This window comes from Cryptomeria japonica, chromosome 2 (genome assembly GCF_030272615.1).
Source record: "Cryptomeria japonica chromosome 2, Sugi_1.0, whole genome shotgun sequence".
Classification (NCBI taxonomy): Eukaryota; Viridiplantae; Streptophyta; class Pinopsida; order Cupressales; family Cupressaceae; genus Cryptomeria; species Cryptomeria japonica.
The window spans coordinates 133,256,319-133,280,762 of record NC_081406.1 but is presented as its reverse complement, the minus strand read 5'-3'; the positions used below and the strand labels follow the sequence as shown (position 1 = coordinate 133,280,762).

The window sequence follows — 24,444 nt, the reverse complement described above, 5'->3', positions numbered from 1 at the left end:
GGATTGAATGGGCATGGGTTAAAGCTGCCAAGTTCTCGAAGGCAGATCAAGATTGTTGGATGCAGGCAATCCTGACCCTCGATTCAAATTGTAAAATCTATAAAAGGCAGGTTGCCTCTCATTGTAAAGGGTTAGATTCTAGTTAGATTTTTAGAGTTAGACAGTTAGAGATAGAGTTTTTGTAGAAGGTTAGATTTTAGTAATAGAGTAGAATTGCTTCAGAAATTGTTGTAATGGTAGCTGAAATCAATATATGGACATTGATTTGGTGTTTATCATCTTGGTTCATTTTGTTTGCATGGTTTCTTTCAATAGGTTTAGATAGATCCTTTTGGTGTGTAGGTATTTGATGGATTTGGGTTCATACCATTTGGGATATGTTGATTGTGTATCTCTTTGTATGGTTTGCTTGAGCCTTAAAAATTGTGTTTAGTTCAATTGTAGGTGTCTGTTTGAGTTGCGCCAGAATTGGGTGCTTAGGCATGCACCTACAATCTGAAAATCTTCTAAGTCCCCTTGAAGATTCCATCGGTCTTGTGAGGTTGTGGGTTATTCTAGCCAAGCAGGGATTGGTTATGTTATATCCGTCTACTCGCACGCCAGTCTTGTTAATTTTAGGTCTCTTAACCCTATCCTTTTGCATTTATTTTCCCATAGCATCTTAGGATGCAGATCAGCTTGTTGTAAATGTAAGGCCCTTGTGCTCCTAGCAAAACACATCAACTGTTGAGCTATCCTGCAGTCAAGAACTGACATTTGGAACCTTGAGGTTGTCCTCTTTGATCAACTAAAACAACATTAGGGATTCCTTACACAAGAGAGGATAGGATATCTACGTTGGCCGGATAGAGTGTAGCTATACGATTTTAGCCACGTCAACATGTAATGTTAGTGCATGTTGAGGTAATATGAGAGCATCTCATTAAATCCATTTGTTGGTGGCTGGAGTGTGGCATAGCTACCTCAAGTTAAGATCATTAACGAGGTTTGACTCAGAGGTACTTTGTGAATCTTTGACACTCACAAGCATTTAGCACATTTCTCGAATGAAAATTAGTCCTATTTATGGGCAAGTGAAGGTTCAATAGTGAAGCATCATTTGAGCATGAGCCCATTGGGCTGTCTCACCCCAGGGAGGGTGTCAACTAAGGATCTCTATATTGTCTCAACCAAGCTTGCAAAACTCGGCGAGCAATTCAAAAACTCGCGAGTAATCACGATCTATAATGCCGCGCGAGTTAATCGCGGAAATACTCGGGGCGATTTTTTTATATACTCGCCGCGATTTTTTTGGCAAATAATCGCCGTTAATGGCCAAAACCCGCCCGAAACGCGGCACAAAATGCGAGAAAAACGCGACTTAAGTCGCAGGCAAAAAAAAAACCGAAGTCTTTATTCCATTTCGCGGCTCGCGCGACTCCGGAAGGCAAAAAACGCCACGCGATTTGCATAGGGTTTGCATTTGCACGCACGACCAGGTATCTTTTTGTATTGTTTTATTTCGAATACACAGTCATTTTGACTGTGTAATACACAGTCATTTGAAATGACTGTGTATTACACAGTCAAAATGATTGTATTGTTTGCATTTGCACGCACGACCAGGTATCTTTTTGTATTGTTTTATTTCGAATACACAGTCATTTTGACTCTGTAATACACAGTCATTTGAAATGACTGTGTATTACACAGTCAAAATGACTGTATTGTTTGCATTTGCACGCACGACCAGGTATCTTTTTGTATTGTTTTATTTCGAATGACTAAGACTGTGTAATACACAGTCATTTTCAAATGACTGTGTATTACACAGTCTTAGTCATTTCAAATGACTGTGTATTACACAGTCACAGTCATTTCAAATGACTGTGTAATACACAATCATTAGTAATTACAATTTACAGTCATTTCAAATGACTGTGTATTACACAGTCATCAGTCATTTGAAATGACTGTGTAATACACAGTCATTTGAAAATGACTGTGTATTACACAGTCACAGTCATTTCAAATGACTGTGTAATACACAGTCATTTCAAAATGATTGTGTAATACACAGTCATTTCAAAATGACTGTGTATTACACAGTCACAGTCATTTCAAAATTCAAATGACTGTGTAATACATAGTCATTTCAAATTTTCAAATGACTGTGTATTACACAGTCATCATTACACAATCACAGTCATTTCAATTTTCAAATGACTGTGTAATACACAGTCATTTCAAATTTTCAAATGACTGTGTATTACACAGTCATCATTACACAGTCACAGTCATTTCAAATGACTGTGTATTACACAGTCATCAGTCATTTGAAATGACTGTGTAATACACAGTCATTTCCAAATGACTGTGTATTACACAGTCATTACAGTCATTTCAAAATTTCAAATGACTGATGACTGTGTAATACACAGTCATTTTCAAATGACTGATGACTGTGTAATACACAGTCAATTGTGAAATACTCATAGTCATTTGAAATGACTGTCAACTGTGTAATGTCAATGTGTATTAAAGTATTTCATTTAAATTTAAATTTGAAGTTAAAAACTTAAAAAAATACACAACCAATTAAAAATTTTAATTTTAGAGAGTCATCTATTAATAGATGACTGTAAATAAAATACAGTTATACAGTCATTGTAATTTTTGGATGTTTGTGATTTTTTTTGGTAACAATGTTATTTATCTCTAAATGTTGCCTCTCTTTTGCTAGGTTCTTTTCCACATCTTTTTGAAAGAAAATGGATTCAGCTTCTACAGTTAAAGTTGGTGGCAAAAAGAGAGACCCTTGTTGGAAACATGGGAGACCAGGTCCAAAACGAGGAGATGTTTTTTGCAACCATTGCAAAAAAATTGTAAAAGGTGGCATTAATAGGTTCAAATATCACCTTGCAAAAATTCAATGCCGAGATACCACAAGCTGTACGGAATGTACTGAAGAGGCTACGAGAGATGCAATAGCAACGCTTGAAGCATATGATCAAAGGAAGGCAACAAAAAAGAGAATAGCAGAGGCAATGGCAGCCCCAAGGGCAGATTTGAGTTCCATGGGGTCACATACAGATGTGGGGACATCTGGTTCTTCCCTTGGGCCACGGATACGAGCAAAGGGAACTTTGGACAGCAACATGGAAAACTTTTTTATTCCACGTAACACTCCTGGTGCACAACCTGGATTGCTTGGCACTGCATGGAATAAAGAGGCTCACCAACAAGCCAAGGTGGCGTGTGCTAGATTTTTTATCTACAACGATGTTCCGTTCAATGCTATTTCTAGTCCATCTTGGGACCAATTGGTCACTGCGTTGACTGTGGCAGGTAAGGGGTTCAAATCCCCAAGCCGTTACGAGGTAAGTGGACCGTTATTGCAGGATGAGGTCCAAAATACTCATGCATTAGTGGAAGAGCAAAGGACTATTTGGGAAAAGAATGGCTGCACCATTCTTTCTGATGGATGGACAGATGGTAGGAACAGGACACTCATCAACTTTCTAGTTGCTTCAGGAGGACAGTTAGTATTTTTAAAATCAATTGATGCCTCCAATGAAGTGAAGAATGCGGAGACCTTGTGCAACATGTTGGATGAAGTGGTGATAGATGTGGGAGTGCAGAATGTCATCCAAGTTGTGACTGATAATGCAGCTGCATATGTGGCAGCTGGCAAACTTCTAATGGCTAGACATCCGACATTATTTTGGAGCCCTTGTGCTGCCCATTGTCTTGACTTGCTCCTTGAGGACATAGGGAAACTAAGTTGGGTAAAGAAAGTGGTTGAAGATGGAAGGAATATCACCAAATACATCTACAATCACACATGGGTCTTGAATCTTATGAGAGAGCACACTGAAGGTAAGGATCTTGTGCGGTCGGGGGTTACACGCTTTGCTACCAATTTCCTCACCTTGCAGAGCATACTTGCTACATTGCCCAACCTGAAGCGGATGTTCGTGAGTGAAAGATGGTTGGGGAGTCCTTATGCTACAAAGCCTGAAGCAGAGAAGGTTGTGATTGCCATTTTTGATACTAATTTTGCCAAGATAGTGGAGGAGATCATCAATGTAAGTTTTGAAACTTTAATTGATGATTTATTATTTAATTTTCTAATATTTCAATCTGCTGATTTTGTTAGATTTTTTATATCTAGGTGTCGGAACCGTTGGTGAGGGTGCTACGAATGGTGGATGGGGATCATAACTCCATGGGGTATCTATATGAGGCCATGGATAAGGCCAAAGAGGCGATTCAACACTTGTATGGGTCAAACAAGACCAAGTATGAACCCATATGGCGCATAATTGATCGGAGGTGGAACCATCAACTCCACCAACATATTCATGCTGCTGCCTACTTCTTGAATCCCAAGTTTTTTTACTCTCCGAGTTTCAGAGCAGATGCAGAGGTTAGAATTGGCCTTGACACATGCATTCGGAGATTAGTTGATGATGAGATCCTTCGAGACCTGATACTTGATGAGTTGCAGAGTTATAAGAAGGCCTTAGGGGAATTGTTTTCTTCACCTGATTGCAAACGTAGGAGAGCCACCTTACGACCAGGTAAAAAAAAACATATGTTTAATTTTTACCATTTATTTCTCTCTTTAAGATTATTGAAATCTTTACAAGTTATAAATCACATTTTGTATCCTTGCAGATTTGTGGTGGGAAGATTATGGTGCCACAACGCCTAATCTTCAAAAGCTTGCCATCCGCATATTATCACAGCCTTGTAGTGCTTCTGGTTGTGAGCGCAACTGGAGTGTTTTTGAGAACATCCACACAAAAAAGCGCAATAGGTTGACTCAACAACGCTTGAATGATCTTGTCTATGTGCGGTACAACATTCGATTACATGAGAAGAAGGTGCTAGGGCAAGATTCACATGAAGCACTTGACTTGGATGACATTGATCCATATGCAGCAGAATGGGTTGCTTCTCCTGATGATGTTGATAATGATTTGGATCCATTCCTTACTAATGAGCAGCTGAGTGAGTTGGAGAGGGCAGGAGAGGAATGGGATGCGGAAGTGGCAGCACGTGAGGAGGAGCAGGAGGTTGATCATGCAGCAGAGGCACCTGTTAGTGTTGAGGATGTTGCCACTACTTCAGCACCACCCACCCAGCGGCCACAATCTGTTTTGAGCTTTAGTCGTAGACGCAATTTATGATTTCTTATTTTCATTGATACCAAACTTTGAACTTGATATGTAATCAGAATTTCAGAGGTTCTTGTTTTGTGGTCTATGACTCTATAACTCTATGAGACTGTCACTATGATACGTTGATATGTATTGAACTCTTATACATATGTTGCACTTGGTTTTTGGTTTATGCTATGATACTTGCATTTGTTGCTATGTATTACCAAAAAAATTTGATTTATATATCATGGAAATCATATATGTTATACAAATTTGGTGTAAATGTGTGTTTTTGAATTATATATAAAAAAAAAATGTATTTTCAAATGTTCGATAAAGTTGCCGAGTTTTGGCGAGTCCCGAGTTTTTAAAATTTTTTGGCCTTGCCGAGTTATTGCAAAATCCGAGTTTTTCATCTATGGTCTCAACATAATGTTTGAAGGTCAAAGTTGTGTATTTGTATGTGATTCTACTTAATAATATTGGTCATTGCTTTGCAAACAAGAATTTGGTTCAAAAATGTGCAGACAAGAATGTCTCTTGTTATTGCAAACTCAGGGGAACATTTTTATTTTTTTTGAATAGTCCTATGCTTCTCAGTGCATGGTTAGGGTCATTTTAATCTTTTGATCTTTTTGAGATGCTTTATAAATGTTAGATTACAACAAAGTAGCCGGAAACTCCTTTGTCCCTCCTTGGGCAAGCGTATCCGTATCCGTTCCCGTTTCTAAAGCGGATACGCATCTGATACAACCCGGATACACATTGAATATTGTACTTACACATGCCCAAAAAACCTTGATTTCGAACCATGTTAGATACTATGTGATTTGTTTTTTTTTTAAAATGACGTAAATCTTCCTAAATTTAATTTGAAAAAACTTCATTCATGCATTTTTTACAAAAAAAAATGGTATAAACAAAACCTACACCAAATGAGAAAGACAAATGAAATGTTTTTCTATTTCAGTGATCCATTTTTTGGGTTATCTTCCAATGCAACTCTACTTTTTTGCATATTGTAAAATGTTAAATCAACTTATCATTATTTATGTAGCAATTATATTTCTATATTGCTTTTGAAGTAATGAAAATCTCCTCAAATAACTTAGAAAATTGTGTTAAATATATTTGTATGTGTTTTTTTATGAATGACGTATCCATCCGTATCCATATTCGGGGTTTTAAAGAATGGCCGTATCCATATCGGATACCATATCCATATTTGTATCCATATCTGTGTCCATGCAACTTTGGATTACAGTTTTCACACAAACATTTTTTGCTTATGTTTATTCAATAACATCTATAAATTTAAAAATTAAGTCACAATTAATTTACAACCACCAATGTAACTGTTGTCATTTTATGACACCCTTGGTCCATCAGTGAGAACCGATTAGAGATATGTTCCATGGACTAGCACTGCCCAAGTTGATCAAGGAGAGAAGAATCATGAAGTGTGAAGTGTTGCCTTGTCCGGAGGAAGTTCCTCCCTTGGCCTTTTCTTCTTCCCTGGAACTCTGGAACCTCGAGGTTCCAAAGTTATTTTCCCTTTGCCTTCTACTGTTCTCCTTCTCCGGAGCTCTAGAACCCCGAGGTTCCGTAGTTCTTTCTCTTTTCCTTCTCTCGCTTTTCCTTCTCCGGAACTTCGGAACCCTGTGGTTCCGAAGTTCCTTCCATTGCTGCCTCTCCTTTCTTTTCACAGAACTCTGGAACCCCGAGGTTCTGCAGTTACTCTCCTTCTGTCCCTTTCTTTTCTTCTCTCCTGGAACTCCGGAACCTTGAGGTTCCGAAGTTCCTTTCTTTTTTCCTTACCCAGAACTCCGGAACCTCGAGGGTCCGAAGTTCCCTCCTAGCCCTTCTTCCTTCTTTTCTCCAGAACTCCAGAACCCCAAAGTTTCGAAGTTCTCTTCCTCGCTTCCCCTTCTTCTCTTTGGAACTCCGGAACCTTGAGGTTTCAAAGTTCCTTGCTCCTTCCCTTGTCTTCCTCACTTCAGGAGTCCGAGATTCCGAAGTTTGCGGACTTCCTTCCGACTGGCAAAACTTCTAGATGGCTTGATCGACACTCAAGGCTTTAAATGCTTTGACAATTTTGGTGACTTGTGCACTTTCTTTTGTGGAGCCACAAGGGTGCATTAAATGTTTTTGGCAAGATTTCCATCAAGGGAGGTATGGGGCCATGCTTAATGACTTATGTCACGTCTGACTTTTGAGGGTTAGTCAATCCACCTTCTCAGGATTGCCCTTTGTGGGTATGGCTAGGTTGCTTGCATCTACAAGTCAAGTGCATGCACTTCCCTGCACTTCCAGACTGACATGCAGGGGTCATGATCAGCCTTGTAACCATTTGTAAAGGGTTCTCTCCCTGCTGGCTTGAGCTATCCCGTGCTCTCCCACTTCTCTTGTATTTATCTTGCATTTATGCAACTGTAAGTTTGGCCATTGGCCTTATAATTAATTGAAAATCACCATTCTTGCCTTCTTTCAACCTATGCATGTTGTGTGTGTTTTCTTACCTTCATTATAGGTTTATGTCTTGTGGCTTTTCTCTCCATATATGCTGTGTTAACTTGTTTTCTGAGTGTGACTTGTGGGAATCCTTCTCCCCTCTTGACACTTAGCAAATTCTAACCTCCATACATGCATTGGAGTCACTCATGCAACTGAATTTTATGCATCTCTTGGGTGTTTCAGCTAATTCTTTGTGTCATCTTAGTGGGGAGAGGAACAATCTCTTCTTGGTGCATCACCTCCTATTTCAAGCATTCTCTTTTCCCTTTTACCTCTGCAAGTTGTTAAGATAGGCTTAAGAATTATTTTTAAAGTGTTTAGTTGGTTCAACACTTGCATCTAATTGAAGAAGGAAGCCGACCTTCTCCGGAGATTCAACCCCTTGCGCAAGGTCCCACACTTTGGGGTTGTTTCCATGTTTCACAAGGTTGCTGAGTTGATAGCTTAGCAAGGGTGCAAGCTTTTGTGATAACAGTAACTTTCCCATTCAATGATAACATACAAACATATAGACTTTGACATGTGTGACATCCAGTTATCTCAAAATTTATGTATGCATTTTTCAAACATTTGGTATCCGAGATAGGAGCCTTGGAAAGGGTATGCTGATGCTGATTTGGAGGGAGGAAGTTCTAGAAGAGGGTACACTAAGCAGATCTAATGGAGAAGAAGATTAAAGGGAGAGGGGAGATATCATTGTCGTATGCTCTGTGCATTCAAACTGATCTCCAAATTCAAATCGCTGTCCAAGAAGAAAGAAGAAATTGAAATTGATGTCAGGAGAATCAGAAGAAAATATCAGAAATTGCTGTGGATGTAGGTAGGCAAAAACAATAGGAAAACAGAGCTGTACAGGTACAGTAAGATGTGTTTGTTACAGATTGATGAATGAGCAGGGTTTTTGAATCAATAGACTCAAACTGAACGGTGAGGCCTGTACATAATCTGTATGGTATTGTTGTGACCATTTCACACATCGCCCCATCGCAAATGGGGACCCCCTCTTTTCGCTTGTTTTCGTTCGTTTTTGCTTTTGTTTTTAGGATTTTGTTAGTCTGTCGGTTGTCTGGATTTAGGGTCAAGCCTTAGGGTTTTTATTTTTGTCTTTTCAGGCCAAAGTCCAGTCGTTTTTGAGATCTTTTGAGCTTCCTTTTCTAGGATGCAAATGTTGAATGCAATAAATTCGCCAGAGTGGTCTAATGTTCAATTGGAATGTTGATGCAGAGCTTAAATTTGTCTAAGTATTGAAAGTGAAATGTGAATCTTTGTCTGATTGAATATTTTGACTAAATTTTGACCTTTTTGATTTTTGATCCTGGGCATTGGAAATGATTTGTTTTTGCCTTGTGAAGTGTTAAAATGTGAAAAATCATGTTATTTTGGCCTGTAGGAGCTCGTTTTCAAATATCTCATTATTCCTGCAGGGTCCAGACAAGTTTCGAGTTGGAAGTGATGGAGAACAACGAGATCTTTCCATTGAATATAAATGGAAGATTTTCATGAGCACAGAAATGCCTCCAGGAGGAAAATCGCTCCTGTCCCTCAGTGAAGGACCGGAGCTACAAATCAAATTTTGCCTTGTCCTTGCGAGATTTCGACGACTCGATGATTTGAAGGCCTCCAAAGGGAGATGCTTTACCAAATGAATATAATTTGAGATGCAAAAATGGAGGAGAATGGTCCACAATGCAAAGTTCGCTCCTGTCCCTCAGGAAGGGACCAGGGCGAAGTATCTTATAGCTCCCGTCCCTCTCCCAGGGACCAGAGCGATGTCCTTCATTAGGCAAAATCCAGGCAAAAACCAAGGCAAGTTTACGTTCAAAAGCAAGAGAAAGCATGAGATGAACTCATTGAATACAAATTGAAGATTTTAAAACGTCCACAGGGGTCCCAAAATGTCCAGTTCGCTCCTGTCCCTCAGGAAGGGACCAGAGCGATTTTTGGTATAAATGATTTTCTGGCCAAGTTACAAGCAATGTTAAGGCATGGACGAATGGAGTGGAGTATGACGAGTCCGTTGAATATAAATTTAGAACCTGACAAAGTGAAATAAGAGCCACAAAAGGAGGATCGCTCCTGTCCCTCTCCAAGGGACGAGGGCGATATAGTGAATATATTGCTTTTCACTCAAGTTTGAAGCCGATCCAAGTCAAGACAAGGTGGCAAAGGACATTTCAAGGCGTCTTCATCAAGCACAGGCACTCGAAGGTCGTTATAATGGAGAGATTTGCACTCTAAGACCTAGATCGCTCCTGTCCCTCAGGAAGGGACCAGGGCGATGTTGGATATATTGGCCACTTCATGCAAGTTTTACGTAAGGTCAAGATTTTGCAGGGTCTTAGAAGGTCCATGGTGCCTTTTGAAGATGGTATACGAAGATTTCAAACGTAAAATAATCACCAAGTTGAACATATGGACCATATCGCTCCTGTCCCTCTCCAAGGGACTAGGGCGATTTGCTTTGAACTCTTTATTTTGCTTCAAGTTCAAGCTAAGTCAAGACTTCATAAGGTCATACAAGGTTCGAGACACCGTTTGAAGATAATATGCAAGAGTTTTGAACGTCCAAACGTTGCTAGTCATGCTAAAGGACTCACATCGCTCCTGTCCTTTGGACAAGGACCAAGGCGATCTCATCAAAGGCACTCATGTTCCTTCAAAACGAGGCAAGGCGAGGATAAGCAAGGCAAGGGACGGCGTTTGGAAGACATCACAACAAGGATCGAAGTTAGAAGTTGCCAAGGTCAAGGAGAAAACATGGATCGCTCTTGTCCCTCTCCAAGGGACAAGGGCGATGATCCCTTTAAACGTCCAAACACGTCATGAAAACGAAGGAACAAGCTTAGAAGGAACGAGCAAGGATGTTATTCACTCTACAACAAAGATCGAAGATCAAAGATGCATATTGAACGTGAAAATATGGAGATCGCTCCTGTCCCTCTCCAAGGGACCAGGGCGATAAACATCCAAAAGGCACCCATGAACGCATGCAAGATAATCTAATTCGGAGGACCCATTAAAATGATCGATATTGAACATGGAGATGAAGGAGTTGAACATAAAAAATGCAAAAATCACGACCAAATCATGGATCGCTCCTGTCCCTCTCCAAGGGACCAGGGCGATGAGGTACGTCCCTTTCATTTTCATAATTTTGGCACCAAATAGACAATTCGAATTTCCTTAAATGCTAAAATCGATAAAAAATTGAAAATCCTATTTAATTTGGCATTTAATACGGCGTTGAACATTTATTAATTATTTTGCCTTTATTAGAATCGAAATTTGCAAATTAAAAAACGTAAGGCATTTAATAATTAATTAATTAATTAATAAAAATCACATGGAGCGCTCATTTAAGGGAGGTCGGCCTTGTTATTTCATTTAAAATAATTAAAAAAAAAAATTGTTTTTATATCCTTAAGTTGGCCTAAGGGATGAATGCAATGCAAGCGCTATATATGGAGGGTGAGAACTATTATTGTCATATCATTATTTTTATCCTTCATGCGAATTAAGGAGAAGCGAAGATAGTGCGAAGTATTTCATGTGTGGTGCGAATTTAATCCAAAGGTGGTGCTAGTCTATCAAAGGGTGGTGCGATATTTGAAGACTTCATTGGAGCGAATTTGCCAAGGATCGAAGACCACGTCAAAGGGGCGAGACTTGGAAGATTTGTTTGGGCGAACTTGAAGGTCCATTTGAGCGAATTGTCAGAGGTGCAATTGAGGATCGCGTTTAATCCAAGGGTGGCGAAGTGGATTTTCTTGAGGAGATAACATTGAAGACTATTTATACCTCAATTTTGCCTAGGCGATCTTTTCCTTTTTGCATTCTAGAGTTAGCTCTCTATTGAGGTATGGCGATTTGATTTTATTGTTTTATTCATTCATCGTCATACTTTAAATTTTGAAATTTTGAAATTTTGAATCTCTTAGCTCAATCATCGTTGTTTTTTTAGGAAATGATAACTCTAGAGACTTATCATGACGTTTCCTAAATTCTCTCTCTAATCAACGTTATTCATTGCAAAATATGGTTCTCATAATGAAATGGTGTGTAGGTATGGCGACCCCGAAGGCGGGAGCATCCACCAGCCGCTCAACTCTCATGAAAGAAGATCAGAAGACCGAAGAGGTGGAGACCAAGATCGTGTCGAAGTGGAGCAACATTGGAGATACAAACTTGGGGAACTTTAGCATGAAGAAGTTTCGAGAGGTCCCCTACATTGGCAAGCCATCACCTGTCGCCCGGAGAATAATAGAGAGTGGCATCATTAAGGCGGCCGGTTTTCCTCCAGCTATTCAGTGCCACGAATTGATGATCGAGTGTGCCCGTCACTACAATCCACAGTCCAGGACAATTGTGTCCAATGAGGGAAACACTTTGGCGTACCTTTCAGAGGAAGCTATAAGTGAAGCTTTCCATCTTCCAGAGCACAGGGACATGATATATAAGAGCATTGAAGGAGCCAGATCAGTGTACGATGATGATCCAGATGCTTGCCTAAGCATAATCAACAAGAACTGGCTACTCAAGAGTTGTCCCCGTCTAAGCAAGGTACCGAACACACCGCACCGGATTGATTTCCAGGAGGAGTACAGAGATTTGATTACTATGCTCAACCGAGTTACAGGAGCACCTCATGCCTTCTATTTTGAGAAGTGGATGTTTTACTTCATCCAGGTGATTGTTCAAGGAAAGGGTACAATACATTGGGCTAGGATAATTAGCCATTACTTAGACGTACAGTTGAGGAGACTCAGGGCTACTAAGTCCTTCCACATGAGTTCATACGTCATCTATGCTTTGATCAGGAGTGTTGAGTACGCAGGACTACCTCACAGAGGAATGATTGGAAGAGGACCTGGCGAGGTCAGAGCTTGTGATTCCTATGCCTACTTGCATCATCCGCCAGGGAAAAACTAGTAGTTAATGATACCTTCACGATGAACATCACAAGGACGTTGCAAGGAGGGATTCACAACAGGTTATCTCAGGATGCCCAGGAATTCATCAAGAGGTACGGTGCTTGGTTCATTCAGTTTCCCAAATTCACTTACATTAGAGTGCATGGATGTCCTTTACCTCCATACATGTTGCCGAGGTATCCGACAGACAGAATTGTGTTACTTGAGGTAACAAGGCAGTTGGCAGCGTATGTGAAGGCATTCAGACACAGACATCAGAATGGAGTTCAGGTACCTATTATTTTGGGTAATTCAGTTGAGGTATGTCCTAATGTCTTAGCCATGGATGACGCAGAGAAGGAGTTAGCCTTGTATTCTTTTTCATCTTTTGCTTGGAGAAATAGTTTTGATCCACATGGACATTTAGAGGAGACAGTCGGTAGAAGATTTAAACATGAGCACCAAATTGAAGATTTTATGATGAACCTCCTAGATGATCTTGAAGTGAAACGAAAGATACATTCTAGATTGCCTTTGGATTTCATCAGGAAATGCAGGATTTACAGAGTGGCCGACCAAGCTCAGGACAATGGCAGGCACATCCAGTCTTCCTATGATAGAGAAAGCAAAACAATAAGGTTGGATTGGAATGAGCCCGAGGTCGTGGATTTAGATGATTTGATGGCACCAGTTTTGTCTTGTACTCGTAGATGGGTAGACGTTCAGCATCAGAAGTTGAGAGAACAAGGCATAGCTATGTCTTTTACTTTGGAAGAGAAACCAGCTGAAGGTGGAGCAAGCGTGAGTGAAGGCAATCCTAATCCTAGGAATTCAGGTGAAGGTAACCTTCGATGTGCCAGTGAGGGCAATCTCCATTCGAGAGGTTCGAAGAGAAAGGAAAGATCAGAAAAGAAAAAGCCTTCCAAGAGAAAGCAAGGTGCTAACAAAGATCAAACACCAGGTACTTCTTCCAGACCAGAGGATAGAACAATTCGAGTGGAAGAGTCCATGGAGTCGATGGTACAGAATGACAGGCAGGAGGAAGGACAGGCACAGCATGTTTCATCAGATGGATCTCTCCAAGACTATGATTTAGAAGAAGATAATGAAATAACATCTCCTCCCAGACAAGAAGAAATAGTACATAATGAAATTCAAGTTCAAGAGACAAGATCGAATATCCCAGATTGGTTGAAGGAAAGATTGACTAAGGTGATCGTAGTTGAGGACGAGGACAGTGCAATTGATTTAGAGAGCCTTGTTGGACGTTCGCATGTGATAACAGAGAGGAAGAAGGCTACCAAGATGTCCAAGATGATTCGAGATGAGACTGGATCTAGGAAATTGCAGATAGCTACACCGGCAGCAGACAAATATGAAGGTGAGATCCTAGCAGAGGATTATGATATACAGACTTTTGAGTTAGGACCATCCACAACAGAGCAGACTTTAGATGATGCCATCGACACATTTGAGGCATTGAAGGACAAGCTTAGAGAAGAGGTGGAAAAGAATAGAAAGCTTGAGAGAGAGGTCGGTACATGGAGGACATATTTCAGTCACATCAATGAACCTTTGGGACGTCAGGATCCAGTTAGATCACCAGTGCAGGCATTGCCCCTTCAATCGATCAATGAAGCAGAAAGATTCAGGAACCTGGTCCAGCGTACATGTAGTTGGATGGATAGATCTCATACAGTGGCCATAGAGTTTGTTACAAGGATGACGAAGATCATTCATCAGGCTATCCAAGTTCTTGAGATTATCCACAGATTGATGGCAACAGTAGCTGCATTTGCCCATACCAAGGATGTTGTCATCCCTGTCTTGAAAGTAATAAGACATACATCCAGAAGAATTTTAGCGCAGGAGAGGATCTTGGAAGGTGATTCTCACAGTTTGTTCCAGTGGTCAACCTTACTCCATATAAAGAGTGTTCTCTTCGAGGACATCAGTGTTAGATGTGGTCAAGTTGAGGAGGTGATCAATCCGATCTAGGACAGAGTATTTGAGGTACTTCGTACCATTCTTGGCAGAAGGATCGAGGTCGAGACAGATGTGGATATGCAGGAATTTGAGGATAGAATCAAGATCATCTTTTGCAAGGACGCAGATGTTACAGATGAGCAGTATGATCAGATGTATGCCACCATGCTCCTGATTGATAGAACGAAGGAACTTGAATCTACTTGGGACGCAGCTCTTCTAGATGCATTCGATCAGGTCATCCACTTAGAAGAGAGTATCAAGAATCTTCCCGAGATTCCAATCACAGAAATCGAAGGAATCGTGACAAAATTCATTGCATATGCTAAGAAAGAGAATTGGAAAGGGAATAAGATTCTAGATGAAAGGTTGTTACAGATGACATGACATCTTATTTCTCATTGGTTGATACCTCCTAGGTTTTTGTGCCGAATTTAATATTTGGCTATGCATTTAATATTGTTCAGTAAAAAGGAGGTCATTTGTAACAAACCCTAATTAGGGTTTAGGTGTCATGATCTTGTCCGTTGATTTACTTTCAGTCTGGACCTTTCATTGTAACTGGGGATGCTATATATACCCCCATTTTTCATTTCATTGAAGAATAATAGTAATAGTTGATGTAATAGAGAAGAGAGATTAAAGCTAGAAGCAATTTTATTTTGTAGCAAGATTGAGTCTTGAAGAGAGAACTTCAAGCAATTGTTGTACATGATGACTTGGAAATCAATAAAATATTGAAGTTATGGTGTTTTGTTGCAAATTTCTTGAGTTATCTTCATGGTTGTTTGATACACTTGAATCGTGCTCAATCGAGGTAGTTGTTAATTTGAAAGACTAAGTGTGAGATTTGATATTTGGTAGGATTCGCAATCCAAACCACTAGCTTCTTGCTGATTGTAGGAACGCCTTGCGTGGTCGACTGGAGAACACTTTGAGTCCTTAATCTTCAATTATCATTGTGTCTTGGATATGTACCTTCGTAGTAGTGTCCTTGGTCTTTGATGCATTGAACATCATTATATTACCTTAGAAGATCGCACTAATTTCAATTGAGTTGTTATCTTATGGCAAAATTGAAGTTGGTTGAGTCTTGCCAAATCTCGTCCATGCTAAGTCATTCATAGGGTTAGGCTAGATTAGACCTCTTAAACCCTATCCTTTTGTTTTTTTTTTAAAGTTCCTTTAGTTTAGTAAAATCTTCGAGCTTCGAAAGCGTAAGACCCCTTGGAGGAAACAGCAAATCACATCATACCACTAAAAAGCTTGTCCACACGTGGAGACCCCACTAAAAGAACCTTGGAGTCTACCTAACTGATCCGTTATGCGAATCTTCAGCAGTTAGAGACTATTTTCTCAAGAGAGGATAAGATGCCTATTGGTATTTTATTCTGTGTATGATTGTGTACAAAATACACGTCAACAGGTATGAACTGAACTATTATTTAAAAAAATCTGGTGCTTTTTTTTTTAATCTGTAAAATAAGTCCAAAATTCTTCAGATTTTCTGAAAACCGGCATTATATCAGTCTGCAATTGGTTGGCTTAAGACCTTACAGATTTTGATAATCATCAGAAAGAATAATTGCTAAAATTGTCCATATTTGATGATATATCCCAAAAGGTAGGAATGCCACTTTTGTTGCAGATCTTTGAGAGAGTCTACCTGACTCTAGCACATTTTTTTTGTTTTTGGTTTAGCTGCACATATTTTAGTTTCTGATAGCTAAAAGAGTAATCTATATTCTTAGAGCTTTAGAAATTTCTTTGTTAGGTATGGTGAACAATCTAGTAAAGTCATTGTTTGGTTGCTGATATTAAAAAAAAAGGGAATTTTCTTCGATTGCTACTCTAATAAACAAGTTGTAGGTGAACAGCCTAGAACTAGTGCATGGTTTTTTGAAACACGAAGGCTCTAATTCTTCTTGTACGCCATCACAATCATTAGTGTCTACATCATTGATTGGGATTTCTCCTACATTTCTCATATATTAGAGACAAAGATTTGAGCTATGATGAACCCTAGATGTAGTTGATTTTCCATAGGAGTCTTGGGTCAGGCAACAATGGATATAGTAGTATTATTAAATTATATGGAATATGATCTTCCTACTTAACCCTGAAGAGTAGGGAAAGAAATTGTTGCTTCAGCTGAGATTGCAACATGTGAAGCCTGACCTATGTTCTTATGATACAATTGATATAGGCCTCCTACAATATTGCTCAGGTTAGAGTTTTGGCAATATGATCATTTCATTTTCATGGCTTAGATCAGGTGTTTTACAAATCCTTTGGGACACTCCCACAATGTTGATTATAATTTTCAGTTACACCTATGGAGGTCAGGTTGAAGTTGTTAGGCCATATATGACTCATCATCATTGGTTAATAATTCACACTATAGACAATTGGTGGGTGATCCAATATATCATATATCTTATCTCTCTCGGTTTTTAGCTCAATTGAGGCTTCTTCATTAAACAGGAAAAAAGCTTGTTGTATGATATGTCATGCATTTTTTATTTTGGCATTCTCTTTTTGAGGACAATGACTTTAGGTGACAGGATATACATATTTTGATTAAGCTGGTTGAGTTGGTAAAAGATCCGCTATTGACAATATTCTTTGTTTGGGATTAGGAGTTGTTCCATTGCAGAGTAAGCTTCAACACATTAATATATTATAGCTTTATTATCCACTAAAACAAAGTACAAAGCAGTTGCTAGTGGCTGGTGCATAGTATGGTTACACCAACTTTTGAATGATTTGCAACATCCATAGATTACACTTCTTTCAGTTTTTTGTTACAATTTGGAAACCTTGAAATTAGTGAAGAACCCAATTTATCCTGCCTTGCACATTTAGGCTGATCACTATGACACTTGGCAATTGGCTACGTGACTGGGTTCTTCTAGGGGACAAGGTTCGGTTCCCCCTGGGTTTGGACAGGGTCCAACCCAAACGCTATGGGTTTGTCCCCAGAAGCACTAAACCCTATGGTATGTGGTCGACGTGGAAGTCAAATCTCGATTTTGCATTTATTTTAGGTGGGTAATGAGAAATTTAGTTCATCAAGGAGCATATCGAGAGCGGGTGGTTGATCAAGAAATTTAGTTCATGTCGGGTGATATCGAGAGCGGGTGATTCGTTTTAAGGTCATTGATTGAGCATATTCACTTAGAGGCTTCGAATCATAATGGACTCCACTACAACAACATTTGCTATTTGAGGAGGAATAATAACAAGCACATTACATCGCCACATGACCATGAGAGGCATCAATATGGTTTTAAAATTTTAATAATAGATCTCATTTGGACAAATATTTTATATTTATTTATTTTAAATTAAATATTAATGCACTTATTTTTACATAATATTAAAAATTTATATTTATTTATTATATATAAAATTTAATTTCATATTTTATATTTATATATTAATATGTATTATGTTTTTTATATAAATAGTTAATATTAATAAACAAATTTTTAATTAATTAATTAATATATATATACACACGCACACGTGTACATATGGGTTTGGAAACCCAATTTTTTTTTTTGGCTGAACCTGCAAACCTGAACCTCGAACCTGAACCCAAGCTCGAACTAGGACCACAACATAGGCAATTGGTTGACATTGATGCTATTTCTCTCTACTATTGCACATCATAGGTATAGTTTGAAAATCTAATGACTAAACCTCTTGGTACTATTTGTCTCAAGTTTAGTTCTTAGGAGAGAATTAATAATGTTAGACTACACCTTTGTACACAACCATTTATTTCTTAGTAATGTTATAATAATTGTATATTACTTATCTCTTGAAAGAAATTTACAATATAAGCTACAATTGCCAATATGACTTATTCATTTGATAATAAATACTATTATACTTGCATGGTAGTGTGCTATCCATTTCTCTGAAACTTTGTGAATTGATACTTCCAACAGTAAAGTGCCATTCAGAGTTTGAATGTCGTGATTTCATTCTGTCTTTCTAAAACCAGGGATTGGGTTCATGCTAATAATCCTATAATGTCACCCTATTTTTTGCCCTAAATCATAATTTCAAGCTCATTGAAAAGTACAATACACTATCAATTATTATTACTAGGGTTAGAGCACGTATATTCACAATCATCTTTTCATGATATCTATATTTTATTTTTTGTGGTTCAGCCATAATAGCCCGCATAAGGGGACATGATAGGGTGCTTGAAGCGACTCTTTACCCTAGACCCAAGAGTGGATATGCCATCCATCCTTCATGAGGTGGTGTACCTAGTGAGGAAACTTGTATTCTATAGTTATTTTCTTCCATTGTCTATTATAGTTTTTTTTTCCTTTCTTTAGTTTCTTTTCTTTTCTTTTTTTTTTATATATTTATTTACTTCTTAAGTCTTTCCTTTTCTTTTGGTATTATCTTGTTACCTTTTCTTTCCTTAAGTTAGTCTATCCCTTTTATATCATAATATACATTTAGTTTTTTAATTTTTACTATTTTCTTCATTTAATTGTTGTTATATTGTTTTATCCTTTTGTTTTCTATCTTCCTCATCTCCTTTCTTCATATTTTTTCTAATTTTTTAAAAGTTTTTGTTATTCTTTTATTTTTATAAGTAAGTTTTTAATTTTTTTGGCCTCTTTTTGTTGCCCCTTTTCCTTCTTGGTACCTTGATCCTCATGCAACTTCTCCCTCTTCTCTCCTCTCTCCCTTATGGTAGGTTCTTTGATCTGCAAAACTCACTTTGTATCTCTTTATGCTCTTAATTATCATCCTAACGATGGATCATGGAGTGTGATCTGAAATGTTGATGAAAAAAATCTCAACACAATCTAATCCAGAAACAATTGCAAATTTCTCACTTTGGATTGTGGAAATCTGATATCATTAAATCTGTGCTTAAAAAATGAAAATTTAGATTGGCTCTATGTGGGGACAGCCTGCTCTCCCCAGGATGGTTGGTCATTCCTACAGAGCCACTGTTTCTGAAATGTTTCCTCCAAAATGTTGCAGACAGGGGATGGCAGGGGAGTGTTTCTGAGCCATCCCTGCATCCCCAGTACAGGAATGCATCAGAAAATTAAAAAAATTTAAATTTATTATTTACATTATTTTAATTTTTAATAACTGCATCCCTGCCATCCCAGGAATCAAGAACTATTTTGTTGTTGCTAACAACCCTATCTCCCTGGTCCTCAATTCTTGGAGAAATAATATACAATTATGGCCAACCATAGTCTGTAGTTTGTTGAGACATTGTCAAGCATGGTATTTTCCTGTACAAAATCATGTTTAACACAATTGTACAATGTCTTTGTTGATCCCTAGAAATATGGATTTTTACAAATTTTGTTAAATGACAAGTAAATTTATTTTGTGAATGCTTTTGATCGGATGGACTTTCTGTAACAAGTTCACTATTCGATAATATGGTATTTAGGTTACTTATAGGTATGGAGCGAACAAATCAGTCAATTGCCATTCCCAAATTTATATTTATTGTTCTGTAAGAAGGTCTATGTAAATTTCAAATTTCTTTTTTTCTGCACCACAATTTTTGGGTTGTTCAGAACTTCAGTGTGTAGTGTGTTTTTGATATGTATTTATTGCTTGGTGTGATATTAGTAACTTCTAAAGTATTTAATGTGTTCTTTCCCTGCTACAGGCTAGCAGACTTGGAATCACAACTGTTGTTTCAACGGATTCTATACGTCACATGATGAGGAGTTTTGTAGATGAAAAGGAAAACCCTTTGTTGTGGGCCTCAACTTATCATGCTGGTGAGTGTTTGGATCCAGTTGCTGTAGCAGAAGCAAAGGCCAAAAAGAAAGAGAAAAAAATTTCAGGACAGCCTGGAAATGACCAGTCCACTAGCAGAGAGGCAAAAGCTGATTACCAAGCTGATAGTTATGTAGGCAGTGAGATTGAGAACAAAAAGCAAATGATATCTGATACTTCTGCAAATGGAGAAAGATTTGAGGCTAATCTTAGTGTGGAAGCTGTTGGATCCAAAGCTATGGCTATTGAAGGATATAAGGCACAGAGTGAAATGGTGATTGATAGTCTTGACAGGTTAATTACCGCATGGGAAGAAAGGAAGCAGTCTGTTGTTGTTGAAGGAGTGCATTTGAGCTTGAATTTTGTGGTGAGTTTATATATATGTTGTTTGTTCATGCATTTGTGTATGCCTGTGATGCAGGCAGCCTTTCATGTTTCTATTAAGTAATGTGGAACTAGCTAAAGAAGCTTGCAATGCACATCTTGGTTTCATTGGTTGTGCTAAATTTTTACTCAAATTTTCACAGATGGGGCTTATGAAAAAACATCCATCAATCATACCATTTATGATCTACATTGCAAATGAAGATAAGCATTTGGAGCGTTTTGCTGTTCGTGCAAAGTATATGACCTTAGATCCTTTAAAGAATAAATATGTTAAATACATTCGCAACATCCGTGCAATTCAGGATTACTTGTGCAAAAGAGCTGACAAACATCTTGTTCCAAAGGTCAATAATACTAATGTGGATAGAAGTGTGGATTCCATACATGCCACAATCTTCAGTTGTTTACGTAGGCGAGCAGGAGGTGAACACCTTTATGATCAGGCAACAAATACTGTCAAAATTATAGATGAAGAGTATCGTAATCGATGTACAGCAGCTTCTCTTAGCTCAAAGGGTATGTTTAAGCTTATCCAGAGACGAGGGTCCTTCCGACGTCTCATGGCATTTGTAAATACAGATGGATCTGTGGCAAAAGCTTGGCCAGTTGATACAGTAGATAGTGAAGGTAAACCTGTTTCAAACCATGGAAGTGTTAGTTGTATTGGAGATCCCATGTATGGACCTTTGGAAGTTGAGAAAGAAGAACCAGTTAACCTCCAGTTTGGTAATTTTGGTATTAGTTCCTGGCATAACGACACAGGTGGAACGAGCTATGCCAGCAGCATCGATGGTAATGAAGTAATCAGTCATTATTCTTCATATTCAAATTCACCCAGGCATTCTGATGGGCCTGCAAAGGAGGTATAACAGTTACTTTTCTGTGATTCTGATTAGGTGTTTTATATAAGATTGATCCAAATGATGCTAAAATTCAGATTTTTTTTGTTCCAACATGTTATTGTCCTATGTGCACTACACAAAGGTATTGCTCAAAAAATAAAGATCCTCTTTCTGGTCCGAATTGCAGTATTTTTAGTATGTTATTCACTATTTTTTCCTTCTGATAGCCCCAGCATGCTATAAGATTAATATTGATACTTCTGAATTGGTCCAATTGAGAATTGCGTGAAACCTCTACTCAGTTTCTTCTGAGTCCGTAGATTATGTTTTACGAATTACAGTTTTCAGGGCAGGAATAATATTTATCTAGTGGTCAATCTTCCTTGTTAGCCTTTTTAGAACAGTTCAAGTTTGGATATCTTTTTAAGTACTTATTTTTTGTTAATGGTGGTAGTATGTCTTCCCCTTAATTTTTGTTCAGTTGATTATTCTTTCTTGCCAATATAATTTAGTCAGGTTGTGAAAGAAAAAATAAGTTGTGCTCCAAAATATTTTGCTTTTAACAATTATAATTTACCACACTACAGTTTCATTTTCTAGCTGTATCTACTTCCATCCATAGTAGAAAATACCTGCAATTTGTAAGGGGAAAAAAACACGTTCTCTCTTATTTGCTGTATTGTGAAACTTTTTTTTCCTAATTAGGAGTTGAATACCTGCTCTGGGATATTGTCTTGAGAAATAATTAAAATGCATAATTTCCCTCTTTTATTTTTCTGTATTTTGTGAGCAAACATTTTATGTTTCTTCCTGATCTCTCATATTACCTTCTTTAACAAACATGGTTATGAATTACCATCGTAGCTTTGTTCTAGGAAATGTTCTTCATTCGTTGGGAAAAATATTTTTTAGTGTTTAAAATTGCACTCGTCCCTAATTTAGTAGTTTTACTGTAATTGCAGCTTACTGAAGAACTGCCTGTACCGGGCAGTGATGAAGAATTAGATGAAGCGCCTCCTGTTGACACTGAAGACGACCTCAGTGATTCAGGCATCCAGCAGGAAGAGGTAAATACTTGCTTCTTTTGCTTGTTTGTGCAATCTTTTATCAACATCAATAGATAATGGGTATATTGCTTTAAAGTTCAAATTCTCAATAGTGTAGAAGACAAGCCTGAAATGTTGGAAATGAAAAAAAAAGGCAAGAAATGACAGTGATTCCAGAAAAACATAAAAAGCGAAAAGTTATTTACATAACTAAATAGAAATGTGACCTTCCATAACACTCTATTTTTATTTCGTATCCCTAATACTTAGCTTCTGTGGGCCTTATAAAGTGGCAAGCATGTACCTTGTTTTCATATTATTAAACAGAATCTCAATTCTAATCTATTTTTGTTGTTTCAGTTACAAGGCTCTGTTGATGAGGGGTCTGCAAGATCAGATGAAGGAGATGATCTGGCCAATTCTGATGAACAAGATTGTGCTTATTGGTCAGATAATCCAGAAGGTGAACAAGCTAAAAAATATTTAGAGAAATATGGACTTGAAAGAATAAGTTCAAAAGTTGTGCCGCTTAAGACATGGAAGAAGCAAAATTCTTGCAATAATATCCATTTTTTTGATATGACTTGCAAATCTTTTATGTCCGAGTCAGATACCTTAAGTAGAACTATTTTGAATGATTCTTCATTTCAAATTGAATACCTTTCGACTAGTGCATCTATGGCACCTTGCAGAACATCAACATCCCATACTGCAGAGCACCGCAAAGTTCCTAGTCGATCTCAAAGTCTCCCTTCCTTTCAAAGTATATCAAAAACCGCTTAAGACATGGAAGAAGCAAAATTCTTGCAATAATATCCATTTTTTTGATATGACTTGCAAATCTTTTATGTCCGAGTCAGATGCCTTAAGTAGAACTATTTTGAATGATTCTTCATTTCAAATTGAATACCTTTCGACTAGTGCATCTATGGCACCTTGCAGAACATCAACATCCCATACTGCAGAGCACTGCAAAGTTCCTAGTCGATCTCAAAGTCTCCCTTCCTTTCAAAGTATATCAAATTATTTAATGGAATGATTTCAAGTGAGGCTTCAAGTAGTCTACGTTGGCCATAAAATTAAATGCTTTATCTATGGGAAACTTCTTTGTAAGCGAATCATGGTTGGCATCATTTTTCATAGGTAAAAATTTCTAGTTAGCTCCATAAAATGACATTTTAATACTGGATTCTTAGCAATTGCATTCATCTTTCATGTCTTCTCTTGATCTTAGCCACTTTTCTATGCAAGATAATAATTTCCCTCAGATTGCCACCAAAATACACTTTCTTGATATTGTTATATGGTTTAAAAATGAACCGTTGTATCTAAAATACCAGTGTGCTATGAGCTTAGTTCATAAGGGCTATAACTTTTGGAATATAATGAAACAAAAACAAAAACAATTGATTCGTCGATGACAAATGAATAATATCAGTTGCAGTGCGTGAGTTAATATTTTATGATAGTACATGGAATTAAACATCAATGGGGGATTTTGCTTTAACCATATGCAATCCAAGGTGGACACATAACAAATATGTGCTTTTTAGTAAGTGAAAGCTCAGGGCTTTTATATATTTTCTATGAAACTAAAATCAGGTACAATGTTTGAGATTTATCATGCAACTACTATTGCTTTGGGCCAAACTTTGCATCTACACCACCTTTGATTTTACTATACTATCCTATGCTAAAAATAGTATGGAATTTATATTTATTAGTAAACTCAAGGTAAGATGCCAATCAGTTTAAAAAAATTAAAATGCTCTATTTATGAGACCTGCTAGACATCAATTTTCCTTTAAAGTCACCTTTATTCTCA

At 37.9% G+C, this 24,444-nt stretch overlaps 1 protein-coding gene across 3 annotated transcripts in view; it reads left to right on the top strand.

Annotated features, from left to right (window-relative positions):
- Window positions 1-23,900, top strand: part of LOC131073252 (P-loop NTPase domain-containing protein LPA1 homolog 2) — a 237,335-nt gene extending 213,435 nt beyond the window's left edge. For all 3 annotated transcript variants that reach the window (XM_058009658.2, XM_058009660.2, XM_058009659.2), the window contains 4 exons: window positions 20,232-20,711; window positions 20,872-21,594; window positions 22,536-22,640; window positions 22,980-23,900. In XM_058009658.2, coding sequence (XP_057865641.1) covers window positions 20,232-20,711; window positions 20,872-21,594; window positions 22,536-22,640; window positions 22,980-23,402 — 1,731 coding nt within the window. In that variant the 3' untranslated portion in view covers window positions 23,403-23,900. The remainder of the gene's footprint in view (window positions 1-20,231; window positions 20,712-20,871; window positions 21,595-22,535; window positions 22,641-22,979) is intronic.
- Window positions 23,901-24,444: the final 544 nt, after the last annotated feature.